General features: G+C 51.3%; 5 protein-coding genes across 5 annotated transcripts; 2 read left to right on the top strand and 3 right to left on the bottom strand.

The window, feature by feature from the left end:
* Window positions 1-202: 202 nt before the first annotated feature.
* BO95DRAFT_135806 (putative MFS transporter) lies at window positions 203-2,103 on the bottom strand. The gene is made up of 6 exons (XM_025580546.1): window position 2,103; window positions 1,905-2,047; window positions 1,202-1,816; window positions 884-1,120; window positions 731-814; window positions 203-677 (listed from the first exon to the last, which is right to left on the bottom strand). The coding sequence occupies exons 2-6, from the start codon at window positions 1,954-1,956 to the stop codon at window positions 508-510; spliced, it is 1,158 nt and encodes a 385-aa protein (XP_025442094.1). The 5' UTR covers window positions 1,957-2,047; window position 2,103; the 3' UTR covers window positions 203-507.
* A 1,415-nt stretch (window positions 2,104-3,518) lies between these two features.
* On the top strand, window positions 3,519-5,351 carry BO95DRAFT_413999 (neutral amino acid permease; the record flags this gene model as incomplete). The annotated part of the gene is made up of 8 exons (XM_025584301.1): window positions 3,519-3,695; window positions 3,772-3,857; window positions 3,915-4,246; window positions 4,312-4,452; window positions 4,505-4,692; window positions 4,786-4,983; window positions 5,058-5,201; window positions 5,265-5,351. The coding sequence occupies 8 exons, from the start codon at window positions 3,519-3,521 to the stop codon at window positions 5,349-5,351; spliced, it is 1,353 nt and encodes a 450-aa protein (XP_025442093.1).
* A 438-nt stretch (window positions 5,352-5,789) lies between these two features.
* BO95DRAFT_482299 (acetyltransferase SAS4-like domain-containing protein) lies at window positions 5,790-8,141 on the bottom strand. Its single transcript, XM_025590241.1, has 2 exons — window positions 7,166-8,141; window positions 5,790-7,101 (listed from the first exon to the last, which is right to left on the bottom strand). The coding sequence occupies exons 1-2, from the start codon at window positions 7,923-7,925 to the stop codon at window positions 5,960-5,962; spliced, it is 1,902 nt and encodes a 633-aa protein (XP_025442092.1). The 5' UTR covers window positions 7,926-8,141; the 3' UTR covers window positions 5,790-5,959.
* A 650-nt stretch (window positions 8,142-8,791) lies between these two features.
* BO95DRAFT_135791 (dihydrodipicolinate synthase family protein) lies at window positions 8,792-10,168 on the top strand. The gene is made up of 2 exons (XM_025580545.1): window positions 8,792-8,839; window positions 8,975-10,168. Exon 2 carries the CDS (start codon window positions 9,046-9,048, stop codon window positions 9,985-9,987), a length of 942 nt encoding a protein of 313 aa, XP_025442091.1. The 5' UTR covers window positions 8,792-8,839; window positions 8,975-9,045; the 3' UTR covers window positions 9,988-10,168.
* Window positions 10,169-11,062: 894 nt separating this feature from the next.
* zfpA (putative C2H2 finger domain protein) lies at window positions 11,063-13,143 on the bottom strand (the record flags this gene model as incomplete). The annotated part of the gene is made up of 2 exons (XM_025589014.1): window positions 11,063-12,513; window positions 12,573-13,143. 2 exons carry the CDS (start codon window positions 13,141-13,143, stop codon window positions 11,063-11,065), a joined length of 2,022 nt encoding a protein of 673 aa, XP_025442090.1.
* Between the last annotated feature and the right edge of the window lie 11,808 nt (window positions 13,144-24,951).

Here is a 24,951-nt window from a genome sequence, read left to right as displayed (position 1 = left end):
AGCTCGTTGCTTGTTAAAGCCGGTAAGCCCTTGCTTTTCTCGGTTCCACTACCTTTGCATCCACCTTCTATGATGAAAACATCGTATCAGTCATCCTTAGTCGGAACGCCATACCATCTGCGGATGTGTGAGGCTATGACGACTAAAATCTTCTCTCTGAGATATCCCTCATTCGCAATTCTCGTTACGCGTCAATTTATGCTCTTATACTAAGCACTCTCTAGTCCTATGACGAACGACTCGAATCATGTTGGCTACACACTCAGTCAGCACAGCCTGTACAAAGAATATGGCATGCTGCTAGCAAGCCCTCGGCTTGTTCGATGACCTTAACAGCCTCCGCTCAACCAGACCCGTTCCATTTCAGGTTGCACGTTAGCATACAACTGAACTATGCTCAAGCGTTACACAACAACAAACCTTTTCACCGCCTTGAAAAATGACTCTGCTAACATATCAATGAGGCAACTGGGCGATGTCTCAGGTCTCCTGTATTTGCTAAACCGATCAAGCACTCCTCGAACTCTGCCTGGGAACCAAGGACCAGAAGGCGATAACTCCAACAAGCAACCCCACCATGATCGGCTGCAAGACTTGAACTCCAACTCGCGAGGCTATGGCGCCCGTCATGAATGGGAAAGCGGCAGATCCCGCCTGTCCAAAACTCGCAGTAAAACCTGTTTGCTTATCAGCCTAGTGTCTATGGTTTACTTGCACAAATGATACTTACCCATGGCTCCCACGTGCAGGTCTTGTGGTATCACCTTGGTAAGAATGTAAAGTCCGACCGGATAGCATGGCCCGATGAAAAACCCTGTGTCGTGGATCGTCTGCGTCAGCATTGTCTATGCCTGGCAGACAATTGGCATGAATCAATGCTTACCTAGGAAGCACACCGTTATGGCATTGACTGTTATACTTGGCACTAGCCAAAATAACAACTGTAGAGCGATAGCCAATGTCATATAGACGAAGACCATCCGTCGTTCGCCAAACTTGTGCGTGATGTCTGCCAAAGCCACTCGTCCAACGGTAAAACCGGCCCAGAACGCGGAGGCTATATAGCCCACTTTCTCGGGATCACCGTGTCTCACTGAAACGAGAAACTGGACAAGCCATCCTAGAAGATTGAGATTAGTCACAATGTATAATTATCGCAACTACGATACCTCTTCCTCAGCAAAGGGTATGTAATACTTACCACCCGCCGTGACCTCCGCGCCCACATACAAAAAGAAAAACCCGTTGAGAATCCACACTGTCCGGTTCGTCAACGTCGCTCTCAGGTCGCGAGCGGCGCTGCCTTTGGCACTGCTGCTGTTGGGCTTGAAAAGCCCCCGTCGGAATGTCCAGGCCAGGAACGAGAGATTCACGGCGCCGACCACCATTGTAGCGAGGTAGTAGTGCTGCCAGTACGGAGTGCGCGCGGCGATGGTATTGGCGATCAACGGAGCCAGGATCGTGCCAACGCCGTACACCGCGTGCAATATCCCGAGCCACCGGTGGGCGTCTTGCACGGTGATCGTGTAGGTATTCATTTGCGCGTCCTGTAGGGCCACGCCGCAGCCTGTGAAGAAGAAGGCGGCCGCAAAGAGGGGAAACGGGGGCCCCCAGAACATCAGCGCATAGCCAATACATTGGATGGTGGCCCCAAGGACCAGGGTGCCGCCGGTGCCGATCTGTGAGCAGATGTGGATGTTGGTGAAGGAGGCCAGCTGCCACCCTATGAAGTTGACGAGGTAGATCATGGAGACCTGAAGCAGGCCAACGTGGTAGGTCAGTTGGATATAAGGAATCAAAACTCCTAGAGCGGCGTCTTAGCCGTCCCCACGAAAGAAAGTGTTAGCATTCATGGTATACTTCAATCATGAGTATGAGGGAGCATGCGTATGTGTGTACTGTACCATTGAATCCAGCTGTCAGCGCACTGAAATTAGTGCTCATGATCCTGCCCATATTATCCTGTGCTCTTTTAGAGCCGAGGAGGGGCGTTCGGGATGTTGCATTCTCCTCTCCATTGGGGAGGAGTTTGCCGTGCTCTTCATCTCTGCAATTGTTCATTTTGGGATCTTGTCGCAATGGCTAAGCTCGCAGAGACTTACAGTCAAGAATGCCACAAGGATCTGAGTACGATCATATATAAGCTCCACAGTCTACAAGGCTACAGCAGTAGCAGCAGCAGGGCCATAGTGAGCTTCATAAGTGGGTTAACGCGGCTAGGACAATCAGAGCCAAGCGAACTGAGGGGTAAAATCCCTCTTTGTTGAGTCCAAGCGAGGGGTAGTTTAGGGAGTGGATCATCGGGGATGTCGGTGAAGCGTGATAAGCGTGATCAAGGGATAGGGTGCGGAGCATTAGGCTGACTTTGATAGAGGCAACTGCGGCGCTCGAGCGGGAGAGCGCTCGCCAGGGTCATCAAAGAGATCTCGCCTTAAAGGCTTTTTTCTTATCAATTGCATTGAAGGATCCAAGCCAGTCTTATCCTCCGATCTTCTCTAAAAGACACCATGCATTGGAGCGTAACCCTAGCTACTGCAATGGGTTGCATAACGCAGCAAGCGTAGGCGTGTTGTCCGTCGAAATGCAGGGAGGTCGGGGGTTTCAATGGACCGGGTGACTTCTGGATGCAGTGCAGCTTGCATCGAGAACTCTGATTTGCATGGCCCCGTGTGGAAAGGTCATCCGACGGTGTTACAAATGATGACCAAATTGCAGCAGAGGGCCGGGAAAACGGTCCGACAAGGATTCATTCTAGATTCAAGATCGGCCTTGAGCTGCAGCGGGACCGATGCTGTGGAACCATACGCCAAGTTGTTTGCTTTGAGTGCGGGCAGGATTGTTCTTGCTCGAGGCGATCGCTCGTTGAATAGGAAATCGCATTGAGTCATGATTTTTGATTGAATCAAACATTGATTGCCTGTAAGTGTTGCTGCATTGTGGTGGCTTACAATGCTTGCAGCCACGCGTGGGCGTAAAGCTTATGTGTAGTGGTATATCTATCACAGGCAAGCTGAATCTTCTGATATTGACCACTGGGCAAGGGTGAGTGTGAGTAAGGAGATGAGAAAGGCATTGAGGAAGAAGAAGAAGAAGAATGAGAAGATGATGATGATGAAGATGATGAAGATGATGAAGATGATGAAGATGATGAAGATGATGAAGATGATGAAGATGATGAAGATGATGATGATGATGATGATGATGAATGAATGAATGAATGGGCAGAGGAAATGAATTGAAAGAGAAGAAAGACTGGATTGGAAACCGACCTCTTCTTCCCCGGTGGGTTCCTGGCCAATCTTGCGTACCTTCCCTTGTCCCCTCTCTTCTCTCACTCTTCCTCTCTTTCTCAACTTCATTACCGAACACTTCTTTGACTTCTCTACTTCTTACTCGACAAGCCGTTCATACTCTTTAGCTTCTTCGATTAGCTTCTTCGACGAGATTGCCTCGGTTCTTCTTTCTTGAACTCACTTCCCAAATCCACTTCCCCTTCCCAATCAGTTATATTGTTCGCCATGAGCAATTCCCAAGACACCTCAACTCCTCAGCACCAGGAGAAGATGGATGTGGCCGGTGATACACCGCTGGAAGTGGACGAGAGGTCCAAGGTCTCTACTTCCTCCAGGGCACACGATGCCTTTGGCGATGAGGAATTCGCAGAGGTCAAGTACAAAGTCCTAAAATGGTGGTATGTGATATGATGCCATCTCAGTCTGCACCGTTACACACCTTCTGTCCGACTAATCATTGCTGCTGCTGCATACTAAGCAATGCGGTGTTCTCATGGTGGCCGGAACAGTCTCCCTGGGTGTCTTGTCTCTGCCTGCTGCTGTTGCTAGCCTGGGTCTAGCTCCGTATGTTTCTTCTCCGAAGATGGGGTTGGAGATCAGACCGACTAACAGTCCACACAGTTCCATCGTTGCGCTACTCCTCTTGGGAATACTGGCAACCTATACTGGCTATGTGATCGGACAATTCAAGTGGAGATACCCCCAGGTCTGCAACATGGCCGATGCAGGGGAGGTGATCGCCGGCAGGATTGGCCGAGAGGTCCTTGGTGTTGGCCAGGTTCTGTTCCTGTTTTTCGTGATGGCTAGCCATCTGCTTACCTTCATCATCGCTATGAACGCCATCACTGGCCACGGGACATGTTCTATTGTCTTTGGTCTGGTCGGCTTGGTCATCTCATTCATTTGCTCGCTGCCTCGTACGCTAGTCAAGATGTCCTGGCTCTCGTTCGTTTGTATGCGTCCCGTGCCCACTCGGTGGACTTTCTGGTCACTGGCCAGACAGCTAATCTGGAAATAGCTTTCGCCAGCATTCTGTCAGCGGTGATTATCACGATGTTTGGCGTGGGCATTCTGCATCCCGGACAAGGTGTGGAAGCCACTGTACCTACTGACCTCACTCATGGCTTCGGCGCCATTACCAACTTTGTCTTTGCTTTCTGTAAGTTCGAGACCATCTCGCACCTCTCAGCTGCGCTGACCATGTTTCCCAGCTGGACATGCCGCCTACTTCGGGCTAGCAGCGGAGTTGAAGGATACCCGGGACTTCCCCAAGGCGCTATGCCTCCTGCAGACTTTCGATATCTCGCTCTACATCATTGCAGCTGTCGTGATATATCGGTACGGTGGTGCAGAGGTGGCCTCACCTGCTTTGAGCTCCGCTAGCCCCATGGTGTCGAAGGTTGCATATGGCGTTGCTCTGCCCACTGTGAGTGACTATCGCTCCAGCCTCGGATCATTGGCAGTATTGAGTCGCTGACATAGATTGAACCAGATCATCATTGCTGGCGTGATCAACGGCCACGTCGCCTTCAAGTACATCTATTTGCGCGTTTTTTGCGGCACTGATCGGATCCACAAGCGCGATTGGATTGCCATCAGCTCCTGGGTCGGTATTGCTTTGGGCTTGTGGCTGATTGCGTGGATCATCGCAGAAGCCATCCCTGTCTTCAGCAACTTGCTCGGTCTGATCGTACGGTCCCCATTGTCCCCCTCAGCAGTTCGCCATTGTTCCGTTACGAAGCACAGCACTAACAAGCAAGTTAGACTGCCCTCTTCGCCAGCTGGTTCACATTCGGCTGTAGTGGCGTCTTTTGGCTATACATGAACCGCGGCCAGTGGTTCTCATCGCCACGCAAAACCGCTCTGACAATGCTCAACATCCTTAGTTTTATTGTGGCTGCGTGTTTGGTACATACACTATCCACTCCCCGGACGAGCGACGCTTCAGGCTGACAATCTTCTCATCGATAGTGCTTTCTGGGATTGTATGTCTCCGGCAAAGCGATCCACGATCATCCTAGTAGTATGAGCTTCTCGTGCGCGGACAATGCGACCTGAAAGGGCTGGTACTTCCAAGGGTACTACTAACCTTTCATAATTCTATCCGACTACACTCGACAATGCTGGACGAGTGGGGTGCCTCTTCTCTCCGTCTTATAACCGGAGATACAATTTTCTTTGGTTGCGTGGTTTTCTTTTTCTTTCCCAAACATTGACTGCCAGTATCTGAAGGAGGCGCCCTGTCAGGGAGGACGCTCACGCGGAACTTGTACTGTATATAAGGGTTCATGGTTCACAAGCGCTATTAGGACTGGAATCGAGTCAATGAATGTCTCCGCACGTAATTCACATTCCGGTAAAAAAAATTGCATAGACCTTGCAGCTCTAGCCTTCGCTAGACACCCGGGAATATGATTTTAAAACGGGTCGTAAGACGCAGAAAAGTCCCCTTTCGCCCCCAAGCCAGCATACCAGGTTTGGCTGCCGCAGCAGATAGGTATTAATTAGTTCTATTCCGTTAAGAAAGTTTGAATACTACATGGATCGCACATGTGCTCGTCAGGCAAGAAAAGGGAAAACCGGGCCATGGAGTCAGCAGTCTATGCGTTCCGAGGGTTGTTGTATGTATAGCACGCAAACAAGTCCCCCTTAATGGTATGGTAAAATTACAATTCATTCGAGCCCCGACTCGCCCGTCTCATTCGCCGTTTCTTCCGCCGGCAGGAGTCGATGGCCTCGGGCGTCAACATGTCTGGCGGCAGCTCGAAGTCTCGTGGCTGGAAGTCCGGGATGCGATGGCCAAAGGCGTACGGCGTCCGAGCGCCCGTGCGGTAGGCCGAGAGGGCTGCTTTGCAAGTATCTGAATCGGTGAAGAAAGAGGTGAATGGCTTTTCGGGTTCGGATGGCGGCGGTGGGGGAAGAGGAGAAGGCGGAACAGTGGTCGTGCTCGTCGTCGTTGTCGTCGTGGACGAGCCGGCCTTCTGGAAGTATGCGGTGATGGTGGCCCGCTTGGGCGCGGTGAGGGTGGTTCTGGGTTTCTTGCCTGTCGACCCCGTTGCAGTGGTTGCAGACCGAGCCTCCTGAAGAAGTTGGCGAGCAGCCCAGGCATCGACGTCGTTGGGGTCTGGTGGGTCACCGGAATAGCTTTGGGCGTCACCCCCTCCTCCGTCTGCTGCGGCAGTGGTGTGACCGGCAGCCCCCTGCCCCTCTGCGTCTGCTGTCGATCGGTCTTCTGCTGCTGCGGCAGTGGTCGTTGTCGCTGTTGCTTCTTTCGCATCGGCGGTGATTTGCTCGGCGGGTTTATCCTTATCTACCTTACGGCGCTTTTCTTCTTCCTTCCAAATCTTAAATTTCTGCAAAACAGCGGAGATTTCCCGGATAAAGTAGTCGCGTTTGGGCTCGTAAAGTTTCTTATCCTGCTCCGTGTGGCTACTGATGCCCATGATTCGGAGCCAGTCGTGACCTTGAAGCTCATCGAGGAGACGGTCAAGGTGTTGCTTCTCATGTTGAGCTCGATCCCGTTCGATGTTCCGGAGCTGCTTTTCCTGGCGCTCGTTACGACGATGCGCGCGGAAGAAGATGCCCTCATCGAGGGGATCTTCGGGGATCGGGTCGGCAGAAGGGTCTGAGGGGGGAGACGGGGACGAAGGAGGTTCGGGTAGAGCAATAACTTCGCAATTGTGAAGGTTGACGAGCGGATTCCCGAAAGGACGGTCCAGATCTAACTCTGAATTGGATTTTATTCGAGCAACGATCGGAACAGGAAGGTCATCGATGAGTTTGATGGTGGTGCTACCAGCTAGGAATTCTGGAGCAGGTATTGTAAGCCTTGATGTGCGTGGAGCCCTTCATCATTGATGGTCGTTACATACCGGTCTTGGGCGGCTCCAGGCTGAGAAGCTCTTCATAGTTGGGGAAATAGGCCGCTAGCTCGCTGCGGGCGCGAGAGCCTGTGTCGTTGGAGCGGAGGGAGCGCCGTGACTCCCGCGCATTGGAAGGAGATTCAGCGGCCGGCTGAGAAGCGACCGCGCTGCGGGTGGAACGATTTGATCTTTGTGTGACTGCAGCTGGTGAATCTTCCTGAATGGGTGTTGCGTCTGGTGCTAAGGGCGGAGCTTGACGGCGCGGGCGACGGGCCGATGAAGCGGCGGTGGCAGCGGCAGCGGCGGAGGAGGAAAGAGCGGAGGAGCGACCGGCGGGGGAAATTCGACGGGAGACGGAGGGGGATATGGTGTCTAGGGGATCGGGCGATTCACGCTCCTGGTGGAGATAGAATGAGGGTAGAGTATTGACGGGCGTCTCATGGCGTAGAATGCGACGACGGTCGGAGTGTCGCGGTGTATTGGGAGACAGGGGAGACGTGGTCGTGTTGGAGGAGACCAGCGGACGGCGCGTCAACGCCCGCCGGGATTGCGCTCCAGATGCAACTTTGGCGTGCGGGGAAGGAGCCAACGAGGCCGCGGGCGATGGCGAGGAAAGATGCGATGGTCGAGGATGAGAATGGGAGTTGGTGACGTCGAGTAGATCGGGGGAGCTCTTGCGACGACGCGACGAGGAAGAGGATTCCTGCAGTCGAGCTCGTTTGGCAGGCGGCGGATCGAGTGGTCGAGGCAGTGAAACACGGGCGGACATTAGGAGAGGAGAGGAGAGGAGAGGAGGAGCTCAGAGGGAGGAGGAGATTTGCCAATGCGACAGGAGCATGTTCTGATCGGGAGGACTTGAGGCAGCTTGGGATTCCTTCTTTTCCACGTTCCCGACAAATTGATTATGAGGGTGGGTAGGCTTGCGGAAGAATTCGGGGGGAACAAGAAAGGCAACGAGACAGTTGAAGGTTTGGAGGTTGCAGTCTGGGATTTGGGGGAGAGAGAAAGTGAGAGGGCGAGAGAGTTTGAGGAATGTACGGAGTAACTGTATGTAATAATTGAGGAAGGAGGGAGGGAGGGAGGGAGGGAGTACTGTCTCAGACCTGTCTCAGACGTGACCATACTTAGTTACTGTATTGTTCTTCTTCTGCTTCTCACTCAATCTACTCCGTAGTATTCACCATCTTCACCATCTTCACCACCTCACACATTCATTCATTCATTCATTCTGTGCACATTCACCTATTCACCCATCCATTTATTCGCTTTTTTGTTCTCTCAACACTTCTGGTATGACAGACTCGATGACCTGGAAGACAGGGGTTCTCTTCCCCCCTCCTACCCCCCCCCCCCCCCCAAGGACCAATTGAAACTATGCACCCCACATTATCCTCCAGTCTCTCCTTCTCCGCTCCAGTTGTGGGCGGAGATGATGCATTTATGCTCATATTCAGAGCTACTCGCACATGTTTCCGAGGATAAACGTGGGGGAGACCCCCTCCAGGGACCTGGATGAAGATTCTTTTCCCGCACTGGATTCCATATTCCTAATTGTCCGAAGCTTAGAGGAGGAAATTCCCCCCGCGCCGTGGCCTCTTGAAGTGGGGGAGAACGTGGGGGTGGATGGAGAAAGCAACGAAGGGCGATCAGGGCTTCATTCATTCAATCCGATAACTGATCCATGTGAGTTCCTTCCCTTCCCCTCCCCTCTCGTGCTTCTTATATCCTTTCACCCTCCCTCTTGTTGTTCCGAAGTTTCGTCCCCTCATATCTATTTCACCTTGGAAGCTAACCCGCCGTCGGCGCGATAACATACAGACCCGAGCTGACCTAATTCATCGCAACTCTCGCCGCAACTATCCCTCATCTACAGACAGACACGATACATCATGGCCCGCACACCTCGTCCCCTCACACCAGGGATCTATGTCCCGACCGTGGCCTTCTTCAGCCCCAATGAAGACCTAGATATCCCCACCGTCGAGCAGCACGTCGCCTACCTGGCGCAGTCCGGCGTCACCGGCCTCGTCGTGCAAGGCAGCAACGGCGAAGCCGTCCACCTCTCGCGAGATGAACGCAACGAGATCACCGCCGCCACCCGACGGGCCCTGGACGCCCACGGTGCCGCCTCCAAGCCCCTGATCGTCGGCACGGGCGCCGCCTCGACCCGGGAGACCATCCAACTGTGCCAGGACGCCGCCGCATCGGGGGGCGACTACGTGCTGGTCCTGCCCCCGTCGTACTACAAGTCGCTCCTCACGACCCAGACCATTCGCGAGCACTTTGAGCTGGTGGCCGCGGCCTCGCCGGTGCCCGTGCTCATCTACAACTTCCCGGGGGCCTCGTCGGGGCTTGACCTGTCGTCGGACGACATCCTCGCCCTGGCCGCCCACCCCAACATTGTCGGCGTGAAGCTCACCTGCGGTAACACGGGCAAGCTGGCCCGCGTCGCCGCGCAGGCCAAGCCGGGCTTCCTGACCTTCGGCGGCTCCGCCGACTTCACCCTCCAGACTCTCGTCGCCGGCGGCGCCGGCGTCATCGGCGGCGTCGCCAACCTGATCCCCCGCGCCTGCGTCCGCGTCTTCGACCTGTACCGCGCCGGCCAGGTCGAGGATGCCCAGCGCCTCCAGGCCGTCGTCGCCCGCGCCGACTGGCACGCCATTCAGGGCGGCTTCGTCGCCGTCAAGAGCGCCCTCCAGTCCTACCGCGGCTACGGCGCCCTCCCCCGCCGGCCGTGTGTCGTGCCGGCCGCAGAGCAGGTGACGGCACTCAAGGAATCCTTTGCCGAGAGTATGGAGCTGGAGCGCCAGCTGGAGAAACAGCAAGCTTAGGGATGATTTGTTCGTCCAACCAGGGACTTCCTCCCCCGTCCTACACAATACACTTAATTTTCACACAAGCAAGCAAGCAAGCATAAGCCTGCAATTCCAATTCATCCCCATCTGTTTTGTTCAAACAAAGAATCCTCTTTCTTTCCATCGTAGCCACAATCCATGGTCACATACACACACATACATATTGTAGTTGTAAAAAGTGCTACTCCAAAACGGCCCGCCCCAGTTCTGTCGAGATACTCAGCCAAAAGCCCAGCTCGTATCGTATCGTATCGTATCGTATCATCTCTCCCCAACTCCAAATCTTCTAAGTGCACCCCAGTAAGAGATGATGTGATCTGAAGCTGAAGCTGACGTTCATTTAGGGGCGCGCAATCCCCAGCGGAGAAACAGTGTTCATCCATGGGCACGACACGAAGCGTCATTCGATCGCACGATGTGGAAAGGTCAAAAAGGAGCGAAGGAGAGGGTGGAAGTAAGTTCTGCGACCTTGGGAGATAGAGGACTCCACTCCAACCCTACCCTGTCTTTGGAGGATTGGGTGGAACAGACATGCTTACAGCATTATAGCTTATCTCGAAGATGCACGCAATATTCGTGGTGAAAGAGGGGAATTAATTGGGAGACTGGTCAAGTATACTTGCTTGGGTTGGTTTCAGAGCCCTCGCGGTGGCAGCTATTCTCGAACTATAGACACGACAGAGCTGTCCGTGTAAGCAGGAATTTTTGATTGCAGCTAGAACTACTGTGTTCTGGAGAAAGTGGTAAAAGTGGGACACCGATTCTTTTTTCATTTCATGGTCCCAAAAAGACCCTCGGCCCAGCCTGGGTGTGCTTCTCAGCCATTTGGAAACATATATAATACAGCATGATCCAAAGAGTAGATCAATCAAAACAGAGGGGGCTCAAAGAACATGGATATGATGGTATCAGTCAAGAGTTTGAAACGCAAAAACAGCCACATAAAGAAAAGAAATATCAGTCGGCTCGCTTTCCAGGAGACACAGGTATGCAAAAGACATAAGATAAGAATGGGAATGGGAAAGGGAAAGAGCACGAAGCAGGGATGGGTTTAGGCCATCAGCTCGTCGAGGTTCTCATGCGAATAAGCGACGTCGGGTAGTGGGACGGCTGGCCGACCGATCATCTGCGTGGTTGGGCCGCTGAGCCACGGCCCACGTTCTTCGTCGTTGGCACTCAGCACGCCTTCAGCACGCTTCAGAGTCTCAACATCCAGATCGGTCACGTATGCCTCCCGGTTGGTACCATCTCCGGCCCCACCTGGGAGCTTGAGCCGAACTTCGAACTCGTTGTCAAGCATCATCTCATCCTTCCATAGACGACGCTGACCATCAAAGACACAAAGTACGCGCTTCTTGGTCTTGATGCTGCTGCTGGGGCATCCCCACGACTGAGGGTACCGGTCACGGTTGTTCCGCCGCTTGGTCGCCGTCGCACGCATCTTGTTGTTGGCTGAGGGTTTAGTGACGGCATTGCCGCTGCCCAGGATAACGCGAGCGGTGGAATTGCCCCGAGGAACCTTCAGGAAGTTCTTAGCCAACCGCTGGTTGGGGCTGTCGTAGAAGTCTTCGTCATCGTCGTCATTTTCGTCGCTGAATCGATCCACGGTACCAGCCGTGTCGAGTAGCATGTGTTTCTCCATAGTCTTCTTCACCTCCTCGTCCGAGTCGACTTCGGCAAGGCGCTGCTGGTTGATGGCTTCGCTAGGCTCTTCTTGTTGCACCACGCGTAGCACACAGTCATCCAGATGCTCGTAGAAGTCTTGTGCATTGCTGAAGGTGATGGAACACGTAGAACACTTGCCAGTAGCCTCTTGACTATGACCAGACACATTCTTGGCGATAGAAGCCACGGGGGTTCGCTTGCGGCAGTTGGGTGGCGTTTGCTCAACACCGTGCACTGAAGTCAGATGACGCTTGAAGACGTCCGCCCGGTTGAAACTCTTCTCAGCGGGCGACCCAGATCCCGGACAGAATCCGCACACCATCGTTCCCTTGTAATGGGTGAGTGTATGCCGATTCTTGTCGTACTTGCGTGCGAACCCCTTGATGTGGTACTCGCAAGTTGCAATTGGGCATTTCTCAGGTCTCTCGGACTGGTGAGTAAGCATGTGGGCCTTGAGGTCCTTGAACACTCGTCCACAGTCGGGATGAGGGCATCGGCCCTTTTCCTTGGTTTCATCATCGGAGTCGAGGCTGCTCGACGCCGGGCTGGGCTGAGACAGGCGAGACCGGACCGAAGCCACGGATGGTCTTCGCTGATATGCGGAGACGGGGAGTGAACGAGAAACGGTGGAAACGGGAGAAGCAGCTGAAAACTCAGCTTGCTGGTGGGTAAAGGGTTGTGTAGTGGAATAGGGCTCTGCAAGCTGGTAGTGAGATGGATTGGGAGATTGGGGGAAGAAGCTGTCCTGTGCGATCATGAATTCGGAGGCCTCTGAAAAAGAGATGGCGGGTGGTGAAAGATGACATTGCTGGGAGTTGGGCTGAATTACTGAAGGATCTGTTCATCACTCATGATTAGCAGAGGAACAAAACCTATGTGGACGGGAAAGCACGAACCGACACAGTTCTCAATCCACTTCTTCTGATAGTAATCATCCGTGTCCGTCACGCCGCTGACATACTCATTGGGAAAGAAGTCGCCCATGAGAGCGTCGGCGAGTCCCAGACCGTTCGTGGTCTGGATCCACTCCTCTTGGATGAAATGTGCTGTTCCTGAGTGGGGTGACCCCATGGCGGACGATGAGGCACTCGGGATAGAAGGTCCTGAAGCGGTAGAGAGACCAGGAATGAAGTGATCGGCGGAAAGAGGAAGAGAAGGAGGTGTGACGGGCATTGCAGGGAAGCTGGAGGTCTTGGGAAGAGGAGCGAAAGCGTCCGAGTACATGGCAGGAGTGTCATAATAGGGTGGTTGCAATGCGACGGAGGAATCGTGCGTCTGCCCATAATCGCACATGCCTTCCATTGGGAAGGCGAACGGGTCGACCAACGTGGAGTCCATTGCGAGCTGTGGGACGTAGGAAGTCTGCCGTTGTCTGGTGGAATCGAGAGCAAGGGCTAGCATCTTCTTGTTGTCGGTGGTGAATTGAGCCGGACAGAGGACAAAATCGGCGAAATCTTGACTCTGCATGTTGTGCAGGCACGTCCGAAAAGGAATGCGCAGTGGTAGCCTGTATGCAGGCAATGAATCCGACGACTAGGGTCGAGTATGTAAGAGCGAGCACTGAGTCTGCAGGGTAACTGAGTCAGTTGAGGTCACTGATTGTTGAGGTCTCATGCTGGATGGTGATTGAGTTTCGGGGTAGGTACGGTACTGGGACCGGGCCGCGCGGGGGAACCTACAATTCTTGATGCTGTTTCCTTGGATGCGACAGAGCGGAACCCGTAGATACAATGCGCGAGGATGTGCGATAGACGCTCTTTGTACCTCGCTGCAATTCGCAGGGTTGGTGGTGAGGAGTGACAACGAGTTCAAAGTGAGGGAAGGTTCGTTGGTGGTGGGAAGAGATGTATGTCTATACCGGGACGATGTCAACAAGTTAACAACGACACTCAAGACAAGTGAGGGCGAGGGCCGAAAGATAAATCGGGAGAGAGGGGTGAGCGAGAAAAAGAAAACAATGATATAGACTGGAGAAGAAAGTTGACGAGGAAAGGAGGGAGTAAAAGCATTGTTAAATGTTATGTGATTGCTGGCCCTACAAGAGAGTTGAATGCTACTAATTGCGCTCATAGTGGATAAGACTGGCTTTTGGGGGGGGGGTTGACCAACTACTGCGCACGAACTAAGAAACCACGCTAAAATAAAAACCATGACCATTCATAGTATACAGAATAGGCCAGGGGAGTCATTTCTTAGCGCGCATCGAAAGTGACTGGGGTGGGTGTGGGTGCAGTGGGTGGATGTGAGCGTGTGGACTGTGGATGATACCGTCGATGATGATGATGGATAGTGGAGGGTGGAGGAGGGCAGTACGGCAGACAGACAGTACGGAGTACGGTAGGAAGGAAACCGAACAGACCGACCAACCCGTGTACAGTAATGTGAAAGAAAAAGAAAAAGAAAAAGAAAAAGAAAAGTTAAAAACAAAGGATAAAAAAAACTAAAAAAATAAAAAATAAAAAAATAAAAAAAATAACAGGGGTAAATCGAAGCAAGAAGGATGAGTGGGGAATGCCGGGCAGCAGTAAAAAGAAGCAGGGGCAGGGCAGCCAGTGAACCGAGCCTGGTATTTTTGGCTCCTTCTTCTTTCTCTCTCGTTACGCCGGTTTTACCGCTAAGCCTGCTTGCTTGCCTTCCTGCATGCTGTGACGCTCTTGCTCTTGCTCTCTCTCGCTCTCTCGCTCTCTCGCTCTCTCGCTCTCTTGCACTGCCTGCCTAGAACACCGTCGGGTCGAATCTTCGTTTCTTTTTTACCATTTATGATTTTTTGCTACATTTAGCGATCATATCAACCAAGAAGATGTCATTTCGATTTTTGGTCCATGATTAATCCAATTTGAATTATTTCTGCTTCCCGCTCCCTGTTTCTCTTCTTTCCCGACACGATCCGAGCTTGTCATGAACCATAATTCCAGTCTACTTTTGTTGGGGTGTAGATCAGTACTTCCCTGCTATACTCAGTAGAACAAGGTAGGCCAGCCCGGCAGCAAATGGTGGATAGGATCGGGAAATCTCGATTGATAATCGGAGGGGGAGGGGGGATCGGAAAAAAAGATTCATAATCACGTAAGCGGATTTAGGGAGAATTTTCTGGGGTTACAAACACAAAAAGCGACAAAAGGAGAAAGAGGAAAGAGATGGAGAGGGAAAAAATTTCCATATGGAAATCAGACCCACCAATCTTGAACATCGAGAGATAACTCGACTCGTCCAAAACATTCATCCCCTCCTCCCTCCTACTATGTAAGATCATTGGGCTCGGTGGTGGTGGGAACCAGGTATTTTCCAAATCCATCGTCATCCATGCACTTTATCTGTTATGCTTAATTGAAGATCTTATGTGTTTATTGTTTCGATCATGATTACCTACACCTTCTTTCCTTGGGGGTCGAAAAAGGCTTCTAGGCATTAGCAGAAGGATTTCGACTATCAACTCTAGCATGAGTAGAGAAAAACATTCAAAAGTGAGTCGGTGAGACCCATTTTGCAGGCACACACGGGGTCGCCGGACTTGGATGCGGGCTTGACATTCGTATCCGCATCTTGTTGTCGGGAAGTCCGTGGTGGCACAGATAGTACCATCCCTTCACAAGAGCTTGGCTATGCCGATGGCCCGTTTGAATATAGACTATGGTCCTGGAGACCGCGCTATTGGTTGAGATTAAACTATCTCTGACATCTCCGCGCTCTGGTCGGCTCTGGAGTATTTATCGTGATGACAGGAGCCCGGCTGGGGGAGAATAGCATTCATTCATTCATTGTAGGTAGTCGACCATTCATTATACTCGTTACAATGGTACCGAGTAAATTGTATGTTGTCGGACGTTTCCTGACCATGTCCATGAGAATTGTCTAACCCAAGAACCGAAAGAGAAGATTGACCGGCGACATTCTCCCTGAAGTCATCTGTCTGAATCTTTTTTTTCCTGTGATTGACATGTCAATCCTGGCCCCATGTTACAAGTAGGCACATCGTCCCGTCAACTCGGGTCAGACTTCAGATCATCCTCACTCCAATAGTAAATTAGTAAGGTAGGGTAACTAACTAACTAGGGCGAGTCCAGAGTTCCCCGAATGAGGCTAGTCGCAAAGCACTAGGGCAGATGGATCTCGGCCTTGGCCGTCAATTCCGAGCACAATTCGCCAAACTTTGGAACTCATGGGCCTGTCGACGATCTTAGTTTCAGCTCCACCCCGTCACAAAGAAAACGTGCATCTCGGATCCTGACCACTCAATTGGCCGACTGCGAAGGATGGTGAAATGAAGCGTCATTGGATTAGCAGACGAGTGGTCCAATCACCGGGCTGCAATGATCCCAGAGTGCCATTGAGTGAGTGACAGTACTTCCGGATTCCGGGACGTGGGACAGACCTCTGAATCACTTTGGACCCAAAGTGGACGCCGACGAACCTGCCACCATTGATTACCCTCAGAGCCGCAACAAGCTCTGTAAGTGTACTGGTCTGACAGTCTAAGGATTTGCCCGTCACAAAAGGGTCACATGCTCATCTTGATTCTTCTGGCGGGGCCCAACCGAACTCTTTTGAGGAGAACGGGCATTATGACTGCGATACACTCGGGATCTCCTCTATTCTGGTACTGTATTTCTGCCAAGTATATCTTTTTTTCGAGAAATAAACAGACAAGGGGTGATATCATCTAAGTGACATCATGGCAGCAATCATGACAGACGTACTCATGCTCAGCAGTCAAAATTGAGGCTGCCGGGGTGTGCGGGTCTAGTGTGGCTCAGCAGGAGTGCTGCAGATTGTCAGTCCGGAAAGCGGCACAGAGAGAGGATACACTCTAGGGCAGCTACGCTGTGATGCAAATTGGAGGGGAAATAGTGCTCAATGATTTATGTTGATAATACTACAGTCATACTATCAAAGACAAGAAACAATGACCAAGGATGATTACAGCCCTTGTAGCTACCAAAGCCTTGGGATCCAACAAAATCAACTCATCCTGCAGGATATAGGGGGGATTTCCCTCGACAGCGACCGGATGGTATCACTAGTACTGTCTATAGTAGGTAAAGTACGAAGTAAACAACAATCTGCAAAGCTGCTGCCAAGTATGCACGTGCAGGTTAGCACACAGACAATAGACATAGTACCTACATCATGACCAGCATCATCATCATCATCGTCAAAAATTCAAACCGAGCGGATGTGTTGCCGACGCTCTTCTCCGAGAGAGCATCAAAGCGAGGGAGGGTCGGCGGTGAAGATCGTGCCATTGATACCGATTTAGCGCCACACTCTGGGTTGAGCCACACTTCAACAGCCTATGACGTGTCAGTCGGCGGATCTCCCCGCCTTACCATTGGAAGATCCCCGTGCATGACGGGCCCCGGGATTCTCATTTGAGGCGCAGTCGGCCTGTTCTCACCGCTTGATCGCGATATGGACCCATCGCTCCCCCCGGAGGGGTGTTTTCCTGGAAATCTGAAACCGTAGGGGGAAGCTTCACCAGCCCCCCGGACAGCAGCCCTGGGAGGTCCAGCAAAATGCCCCATCCACTCACTGCATGCATGCATCCCAATCCTTTGAAGGTGCTGAGTAGCACGCTAGAACATCATCGACGCTTCCATGCGGCTTTGCTGAGAAGAGAATCCTTGTTGTTACTTTATTATGTCATTACCCATATTATCCTTTTCAATTATCAAATAAATAACATTGTTATGCAATAATACAGTCCACCATACCATAGTCTCGTCTCGGTGTTGCCCGAAGTTCTGACTTGATTATTTTGTGACCACCAGGAACCGCCAAGCTTCTTGGTCAACAGTCTAGATGCTGTTCATGCTAGGATACCATTCATGGATAATGAATACGTACTATTGAGTAGTCCCTTGAAGCCCAGGGATTGAAGGTCACTTGGTGGCAAGAAAAAAAAATAAACCAAAAATGGAACAGTACTGCGGGGCAGAAATCATACCCTGCCTGCTATTCGGTGAAACCACTCAATATTCCCTTGTTGAGCCCCTTCTCTATCCCCCTCCCCCTCCCTTGTCCGCCATTTCGAACCTGAAACATTCCAGAACTCTCTCGTCGCATTCTCTGTACTTCGGACTCCGCGCGCATCACCTGTCAGTCAAATCTGTCATTCCTGCACTAGGCGAGCGGCGTGCAGATCTGAAACGTAAATCCGATGAAATAAGTTATTCCTGAGCATCTCCTGATCTGCGTCAAAGTACGAGTATCATCACGCATTCATTCTTGCACAGAAGGAAATCTCTATTCGTGTTGAACGAAATCTCTATTCGTGTTGAACAGACCTCTAGTTACGCTAAGTGTTTAGTAAACGACCATCGTAGACCCGAGCTCTCTCGCTACTTCAGAGTGGACCGCAACGGCTGTGTCCGTGAACATCGACACGAGGTAGGTGTGTATGACAGCTGCCAACTCGGGCAATTTCCCAGCACGTGGCATTGGCACCTGCGACCGCAATTGTAACTTAAATGATCCAGCTTCAGGGGGAGGAGAAGAATTAATTTCGAGGTACCATGCTGACGGATTTTTCCTCCCCTCCCCTTCCATGATCCTCATTAGTTAGGGGTATGACTTTGGGGGCGAAATGTGCATCACCGCTCGCTTCCACGCTACGTAAAGAGCTTAGCAGCTTTCTTTCTTTGTTTGGACAATATGACCCCATGGTTTATTTATGATGAGGTTTTGATATTACAATCAATATGCGTTCTCACCAAGAGGGCTGGGTGTCTCAGGTAGAAATAGATGCCTATGATTTGAGATGATCTGTCTGCGGCTCCCTGATTAGATCATCATTCCTTTCCCTGCTAGGTACAGGCACACATCTCTAGCTCGGGATTTATCTCGAATCCGGAAAAGGAAGATGGCCATTTGAGCCTGCTTTCCATCTGTTTCATCAACCAAGGCTGTATGCAACCTCCAGAGTCTAGGTCGCCATTGTTTGAAGAATGTTAGGGGTAGCTTGTCATACCATTGATCGCCACAATGCGAAGCTGTACCATTCCCAGGTTCTCAATTCGTGCATGAAACTCGCAAGTAACGTACTGTATATGCCTTTTATGACGAAATCTATTCAAGCGAAGGGTTATACAAGCGCGAGTTGCTGGTAAACAACCTCACGCTTATCGGTCGCTGGTTGCATACGAGGTGACCAACATTATCGTGTCGCATGGATCCTCTTTCCTCCACCCCGCTCCAGAACTTGGCCGGGACAAACTCCAAATAACTGCTATTCTGCAACTGAGACATATCCAAGAAATATAAAAAAAACGTGACAGCCTATTCTCATGTTCTGTGGCGATAACCACAGTATCGCCGAATTCGGCACCCGATTCGACAGTGCCTCATACAACCTCATTCCTTAACCTCAATTATCTTCAGTTCCACTATGGCAGACAAGGACCCGGACATACCCATCGGTATCATGGCGACCGATATCGATCCCAGAGTATATTGTGAATTTTGGCCCCCAATTACGGTCACGGTATCCAAATACGACTGCCAATATTGTGGTAAATTAGGGGGAGAAAAGGCTGCACTCTGCAGGGATCCAGGATTATTAATGATGGGCGGAATTCGACCCGACAACCAATTAGTGTGATATGAGAGAGAGGAAAAAAAAAAAAAAAACAAGCGCCAGAGCGCCGCAAGGCTAGCTCCTACTAGTTAGTTGGTGTTACCAAGTCCGGGCTAAAGATAGCACTATTGAACGAGACAGACTCACAGAGACTAGACTAGCAGCTTGTTCTTTCCCGGGGGCTTTGTTATGCTTCTTTGCTTTGTGTTGGGGCCCCCAGCGCGTTGACAACATCCGCAGATCCGCATACTCCGTCGGAACTTCATCTATCCAAGCGCTGGGATGCTGACCCCTGACATTTACATAGTACTGCGAATCGCCAGTCAGCTCGCGCAAAGAAGGCTTCCAGAACATCGGGCGTGCAGCTCTTGAAACTGACGTGAAACGTCACAGTGCTGAAAATTCTTTCTTAGGTGCATGGGCTAATTTTGGTATCTCTGACAAGCATGTTGCCAATGGTCTGGTCGCTGAGAAGCGCAGATGGGATCGCTAAGCTCTCTGCGACTCGGGGGCTTTTGGCCAGACAAATTGCAAACTGCAAGAACTTGGAGCTCTCTCGCTTTCGCCTTTTCATGGCAGATGATTTGTCACACTCACGCGGCTCGATTATTGGATCAATTTGCGGGTGGGAGAGGCACATTCACTCACGGACGATCGCTTAATTGCGTTTTCGGATCTATCGATAGGGATAGATTAAAAAGAGGGTCGCCATATAAACTTCTGGGTGGTATTTTGACAGCTGCTCAACCAAAGTCTGCTGTGTTAGTGGGCCGTGATGTCCATCGATCAAGCTTGCCCCACGTTCCCCTTAACAACCAAACGGACTACCCCGATTCCCCGACCATCACTCCAGTTTTTACTAATCACTGACTGACTAGACTTACTCATAGGCTCAAGGCTCATAAATTGGAGTGCGAAAGAAGCTCCACCATCTTTGCTGCTAAGGCAGCCTAAAGGCTGCCCCCCGGGATCATAGTGTTCCCTGCTCGGAAGGCCCGGAGCCTACCGCTAGTTAGGGGGCTCCCCAGCGGAGCAATTGGCCTATCACCACTCCCAGTCGATTACTATTCTGGAGGATTGATTAAGCCTACTAGTGCAGTACACTACTGGGTTGAGTTAATCTACATTAGATTGTTCTATATGAAAATGCGTCGGTTAGTAATTAGGATTGACAGCTAGTGGGATCATAGGGGACCACCTGCATTCGCTCATGAGACAATCTGATTGGTACCACATCATTCCCAAAAGAGATCAGAGGCAAATAGTCTAGAGACAGTTGCTCATGAGACCATTAGCAGTCTAGCACGGACTGATTCAGGTAGCTGTTGTCGCCGTCGGATCATGGACAAGATCCGTGCTATACCTGTCAAGTGTCAGGACTCAAGCGGGGCGAAGATCGGGCTTCAATTTTGCATGCACACTTCCTACAGTATGAGCTAATCTCCTCAATGACTACTGCCCTTCGTCTCACCCGCACCTCTTCCCTGGCGGAATTACTTACCTTATGTCCGAACAACCCCAGTTATCTCCATTGGATGCCTGGTAGAGTCAAGGTACCCGGCCCGGTTCTTACAGAAGTTCCAGCTGCCTTCCTTTAGGGTTGCTCAAAGGACTCGCCTATAGATCCTGTTCTGGGTAAGATGCCAAACAACAATAATATCACATGATCCTGCCCCTGCATGAGATTCCGTCACCCAGACAAGACTCCGAGACCCTCTCTCCACCTTAATCTAGCGGGTATCGCGCTGCCCCGTATCGACCGTATCTTGCTCGCAGGATTTCCATTGCCTCCACGAGTCCATATTGCGTCCTTTCCAAAGCTCCTAAAATAATTCGGATGGATTTCGATCTCGAATGTCTCAGAATTAAATTGATGGTAGTTGCACGGTTGGTCGGTCTCCAGAATACAGAGGTAGCTACCTAGCTGTATGGAGTACCAATACACGCACTGTGTGTCTGGGCTTGCGTTGACATCGCCTGAATTCCTGCAGCTTGTCCGACGATCGTCCCTCCAAGTTGGGACTCCGCGCGGTCCCACCAACCAAGGCATGCATCTGGACCTTTTTTTTCCCTTTTGGGTCGTTTCTTTGCCCTCGCGGGGTCCTGTCGGTGACCACGGGCTTTGAATTGCCTGCGTGCGGTCCGATCGATCAATTGCTCTATTGACTTGTCTTGCCGTGACAGAGGTTAAGTTACTAGGTACTGTACCTTAAGTAGGTATTGGTCCTGCACATCATGCACAGACCGAGTCCCTGACTTATAATCAGGTAACTTCCCCCCCCCCCAACGCTTGAGCAAACCTGTAATTGGCAGATCGACCACCGCGGCGGGCAGCTGTTTATCTTACCGAATATAGAAAGCGGCCTAATCAACAAGGTGTCCCGTGGTCATCCAGTCTACGGATAGTGATAAGGTATGCTCTTGTTTCTTCTTGTGCAAGACATCAACCAAGTTTTCCTTGAACCTCTCCCTACGTATAGCATTCGAAATGCCGTATATTGCCTCCTCCTTTCAAGAATAAGAAAAGTAAGCGGAGAGAATGCGGTACTGGGAGTTCGATGTTGCACGCATCCATATAATGTCATTGTACTGTACTTATCAGTACTGTATCACTTTGCCCGCATCGCAGTCCGTGTAACCCCAGCGCATGTCTTGCCATGCAATCGTTGCCACGCATCACATCTCGTAGGGCTTCCAAGGAGGAAAGGGCTCAGGACAAGCTGTCAGTATAACCTCTCATCCAGCCATTTGGGAAGCCAGGTAAAGAAAAGTGGGAAAGCAATAGAAAGTCTAAAATCCTGGCCCGTCGAAAAAAGGCGCTACCGCACCGTCCATAGGTTGATTTTTCTTCCTATCGTGGTACAAAAGTCCCCTTCCTCCTCCAGGTGAGAACCAACGATGCGGATGCATGTTACTCTGAAGCTAGCAAAGTCTCCACTGTACTAGGAAGTGGGGGAGGGGAGTACGGACAACCGTCCCTCGATTGTCGGTCTCCTATTGCCCCGGGTTGGTTTCTTGTGTCATTTTCTGTGCATTGCGTTTCTGTTTCCCTCTGCAGGGCAAGATTGGATTGCCTCCGTAGATCGTGGTACTGTGCTGGGTATAACCAGGCTTTCCTTGTGCAAAAGCGAGGTGACGACATACTTTCCAGATGGGATGAAATGCTGATCATTGTAGGAACCATGATTAGCCTCCCCTTGCTTGCTCGCCCTTTGCAGGAAGAGTGTATCACTCCTCGAGGTGCACAGTACAACCTGGGAATTGGGCTTAATTAGCTATAAACTACATCATGGAATTCTCCTTTGCGTGTTCGGTCGCGCTTCTCCCATGGGCTCTGGTATGCCGATTTGACTCCCTTAAAGTAGGACATCAGACCATCATCAGCGCAGAAGCCGTGCAAGGCCATTCCACTCGGGGTTTAGGGCTCAATGTCCTCTAGAAGCGCCAATGTCCAATGCTTTCTTCCGTGGCAAGGACAGACAACGAACAAAGCTCAAGCTTCGCTTCGACTCCCGACCAAAGCCCATCATCGACCCTCCCCCCCCCACAGCCACCTGCGGAGCTCATAGTCCACGCGCTAATACAGGTACGAACACTTGGCTCTGGGCTGCATCCTCCAGACTGAGCCCGGTGCGCTCGCACCGGAGATCTAGATGGTGTCAGTGACTACTAGGGGCCGATCCCTCCCCTTTGAATCATTTAACTGGTAATGGCGATACCTGCCGTTCATCTGTCTCGCCCCAACACTGTTTTCGAGGGTTTCGAGTCCCAAGATACGAGGTTGGTGTATCACATTCGTTAGTTGGTGTACTGTACATCTCCTCCGGCCTTTACGCGATTTTCCTTTTCTAAATCAAGGTGTGTATGCTCCGCACAATGTCCGTATAGTGTATGGATAACTGTAAGTGCATTGTGTTCAGTGGAGCGAAGTGCAACCATTCTGTGGAATCACAGGTCCAGTATCACTTTATTGATGTCCAGTATAGGGCATAGTTCCATGGATACGACTCCCTGATCTGATGCGAGAATCGACTCGAACCATGGTTAGGGTTCGGAGTGACATTCCCAGCCCCCGCCCACCAACTTACTCTTTGCAGAAGAACTACACAATACTGTAAATACCATATGTACTGTATGTACTATGGAGATCCAATCCCTTCTGGTGTGGGAGTAGTCAGGGGAGCAGGAGCTATACAAGCACAAGGTCATGCATGCATACTAGACGCATGATGCAGCGTATGCATGGTACCATGTATTGTCTAATACCGGGCATAAATGTATTAACGTTACCGTATGGCCTGTACAGTACACCATCGCCAAGCTCTGGTGCGGTTCGCCGTGTGTATCTGTGTGGCTTGGTTGTTGAGATAAGGGAAGAAGAGATGTGAAACCATAAGTGATGAGGTGGTGCTAATGCTACGGCTCTAGATTCAGTTAGTCGAGCAGTGTACGGAGTACTCAACAAAGCACAGGAACCATGTGGCGGGCTAGACCGCTGGGAATAAGGTGGATAACGGAGCGTGGAACAGGGACCCATTTTCTCCTTTGCGTCTAAGACTTGTGTATAGTGTAGTTTAGTCTACAGACCACGAGTCTGGCGAACTCCGATTGTGGATAGCCGAGATCTCGCGAGAGGAGAGATTCTCGGAGAAAGGAAGAGCGAGAGAGCGAGGCTAAGTCAAGTTACTGAGAGAAAGCAGATGCCACTACTGCCACACTGCCACACCACTTGGCTGGACCCTCTCTAGTCTGTTTTGTCTCTTAAGTCTTAACCTTAGTGACGGCATGTATTTTACACCATGAGGCCAGCGGTGTCACCCGGAGGTATTGCACTAAGAAATCCTGCCCTGTGGAACCCGAACCACCCATATCCGCCCCCCCCCCCCCGCCCCACACCATCCTGTCTTCCCCTCTCTCTGGCTCTCTCTCTCTCTCTACCCGCTTGAACTGCTGGGAGCTTTGGAGTTGAAACTCCCGGAAACTAGTACTAAACTCAACAAATTCTGAACTCGCGGATCCCCAAGAGAGGTAGTGATTATACTATACTCGTCGTGATCGTGATAACAAGAAAAGGCAGAGCATGAAGGATCTGCGGTCCGGGCCCCCCTCCTTCCCCCCCTCCCCTATGGTGGACGTCAGAAATACGTTCGTCCGTATCTCTGGGTTTTGTTGTTCGGCATCCCCGAGACTCAACGCACTAACCCTAATTTAGAAGACTAAAAAGAGCGCGGGATTCAGAATCATTGCCCCAAATCTGGTATCAATCAGTGTCTTCAAGGTTAGCTTGTTCTTGTTTTGGCTTGAGGGCCAAGATACCAGTTGACGTGAGTTAACTAAATCGCCTTGATGATGGTTCGATAACAGATGGTGGACTATGGGTGAACCTCGAAGCGAGGACCACTCCTAACTCATAATCGTACTGGCTGTGTGCTCGCTCCTTGGCGAAGACCCTGAGAAGGGTATGATTCTGAATTTACCTACTATGTAGTAGCGAACTTTCGCGGGTCACGAAGGGAAGATTGGCGGGATGATCTTTGTGTTATGGGTATGTTGGTCATCACCGAGTCTAGATTCAGGGACTTGGGTCTCGGTCCCGAAGGTCCGTAGGTGTAGGTCTTCTTTTGATAGGCGCCCACTGCACCGTGGACCGTCGAACAGTGGTTGGCGCTAGGGCCGGATGTCAATAATGGATGCCCAGTGAA

This window comes from Aspergillus brunneoviolaceus (genome assembly GCF_003184695.1).
Source record: "Aspergillus brunneoviolaceus CBS 621.78 unplaced genomic scaffold BO95scaffold_35, whole genome shotgun sequence".
Lineage (NCBI taxonomy): Eukaryota > Fungi > Ascomycota > Eurotiomycetes > Eurotiales > Aspergillaceae > Aspergillus > Aspergillus brunneoviolaceus.
This window is presented reverse-complemented; position numbering and strand designations above follow the sequence as displayed.

What these genes read in the sequence shown, in the direction of transcription:
- BO95DRAFT_135806 (XM_025580546.1), bottom strand. Translation starts at nt 1,956, where the DNA reads ATGGGCAGGATCATGAGCACTAATTTCAGTGCGCTGACAGCTGGATTC. An exon ending in CATAACGGTGTGCTTCCTAG is followed by an intron (nt 815 to 883) that starts GTAAGCATTGAT and finishes TCCACGACACAG; the next exon opens with GGTTTTTCATCGGGCCATGC. An exon ending in CCTGCACGTGGGAGCCATGG is followed by an intron (nt 678 to 730) that starts GTAAGTATCATT and finishes ATAAGCAAACAG; the next exon opens with GTTTTACTGCGAGTTTTGGA.
- BO95DRAFT_482299 (XM_025590241.1), bottom strand. Translation starts at nt 7,925, where the DNA reads ATGTCCGCCCGTGTTTCACTGCCTCGACCACTCGATCCGCCGCCTGCC. An exon ending in CCTGGAGCCGCCCAAGACCG is followed by an intron (nt 7,102 to 7,165) that starts GTATGTAACGAC and finishes TACCTGCTCCAG; the next exon opens with AATTCCTAGCTGGTAGCACC.
- BO95DRAFT_135791 (XM_025580545.1), top strand. Translation starts at nt 9,046, where the DNA reads ATGGCCCGCACACCTCGTCCCCTCACACCAGGGATCTATGTCCCGACC.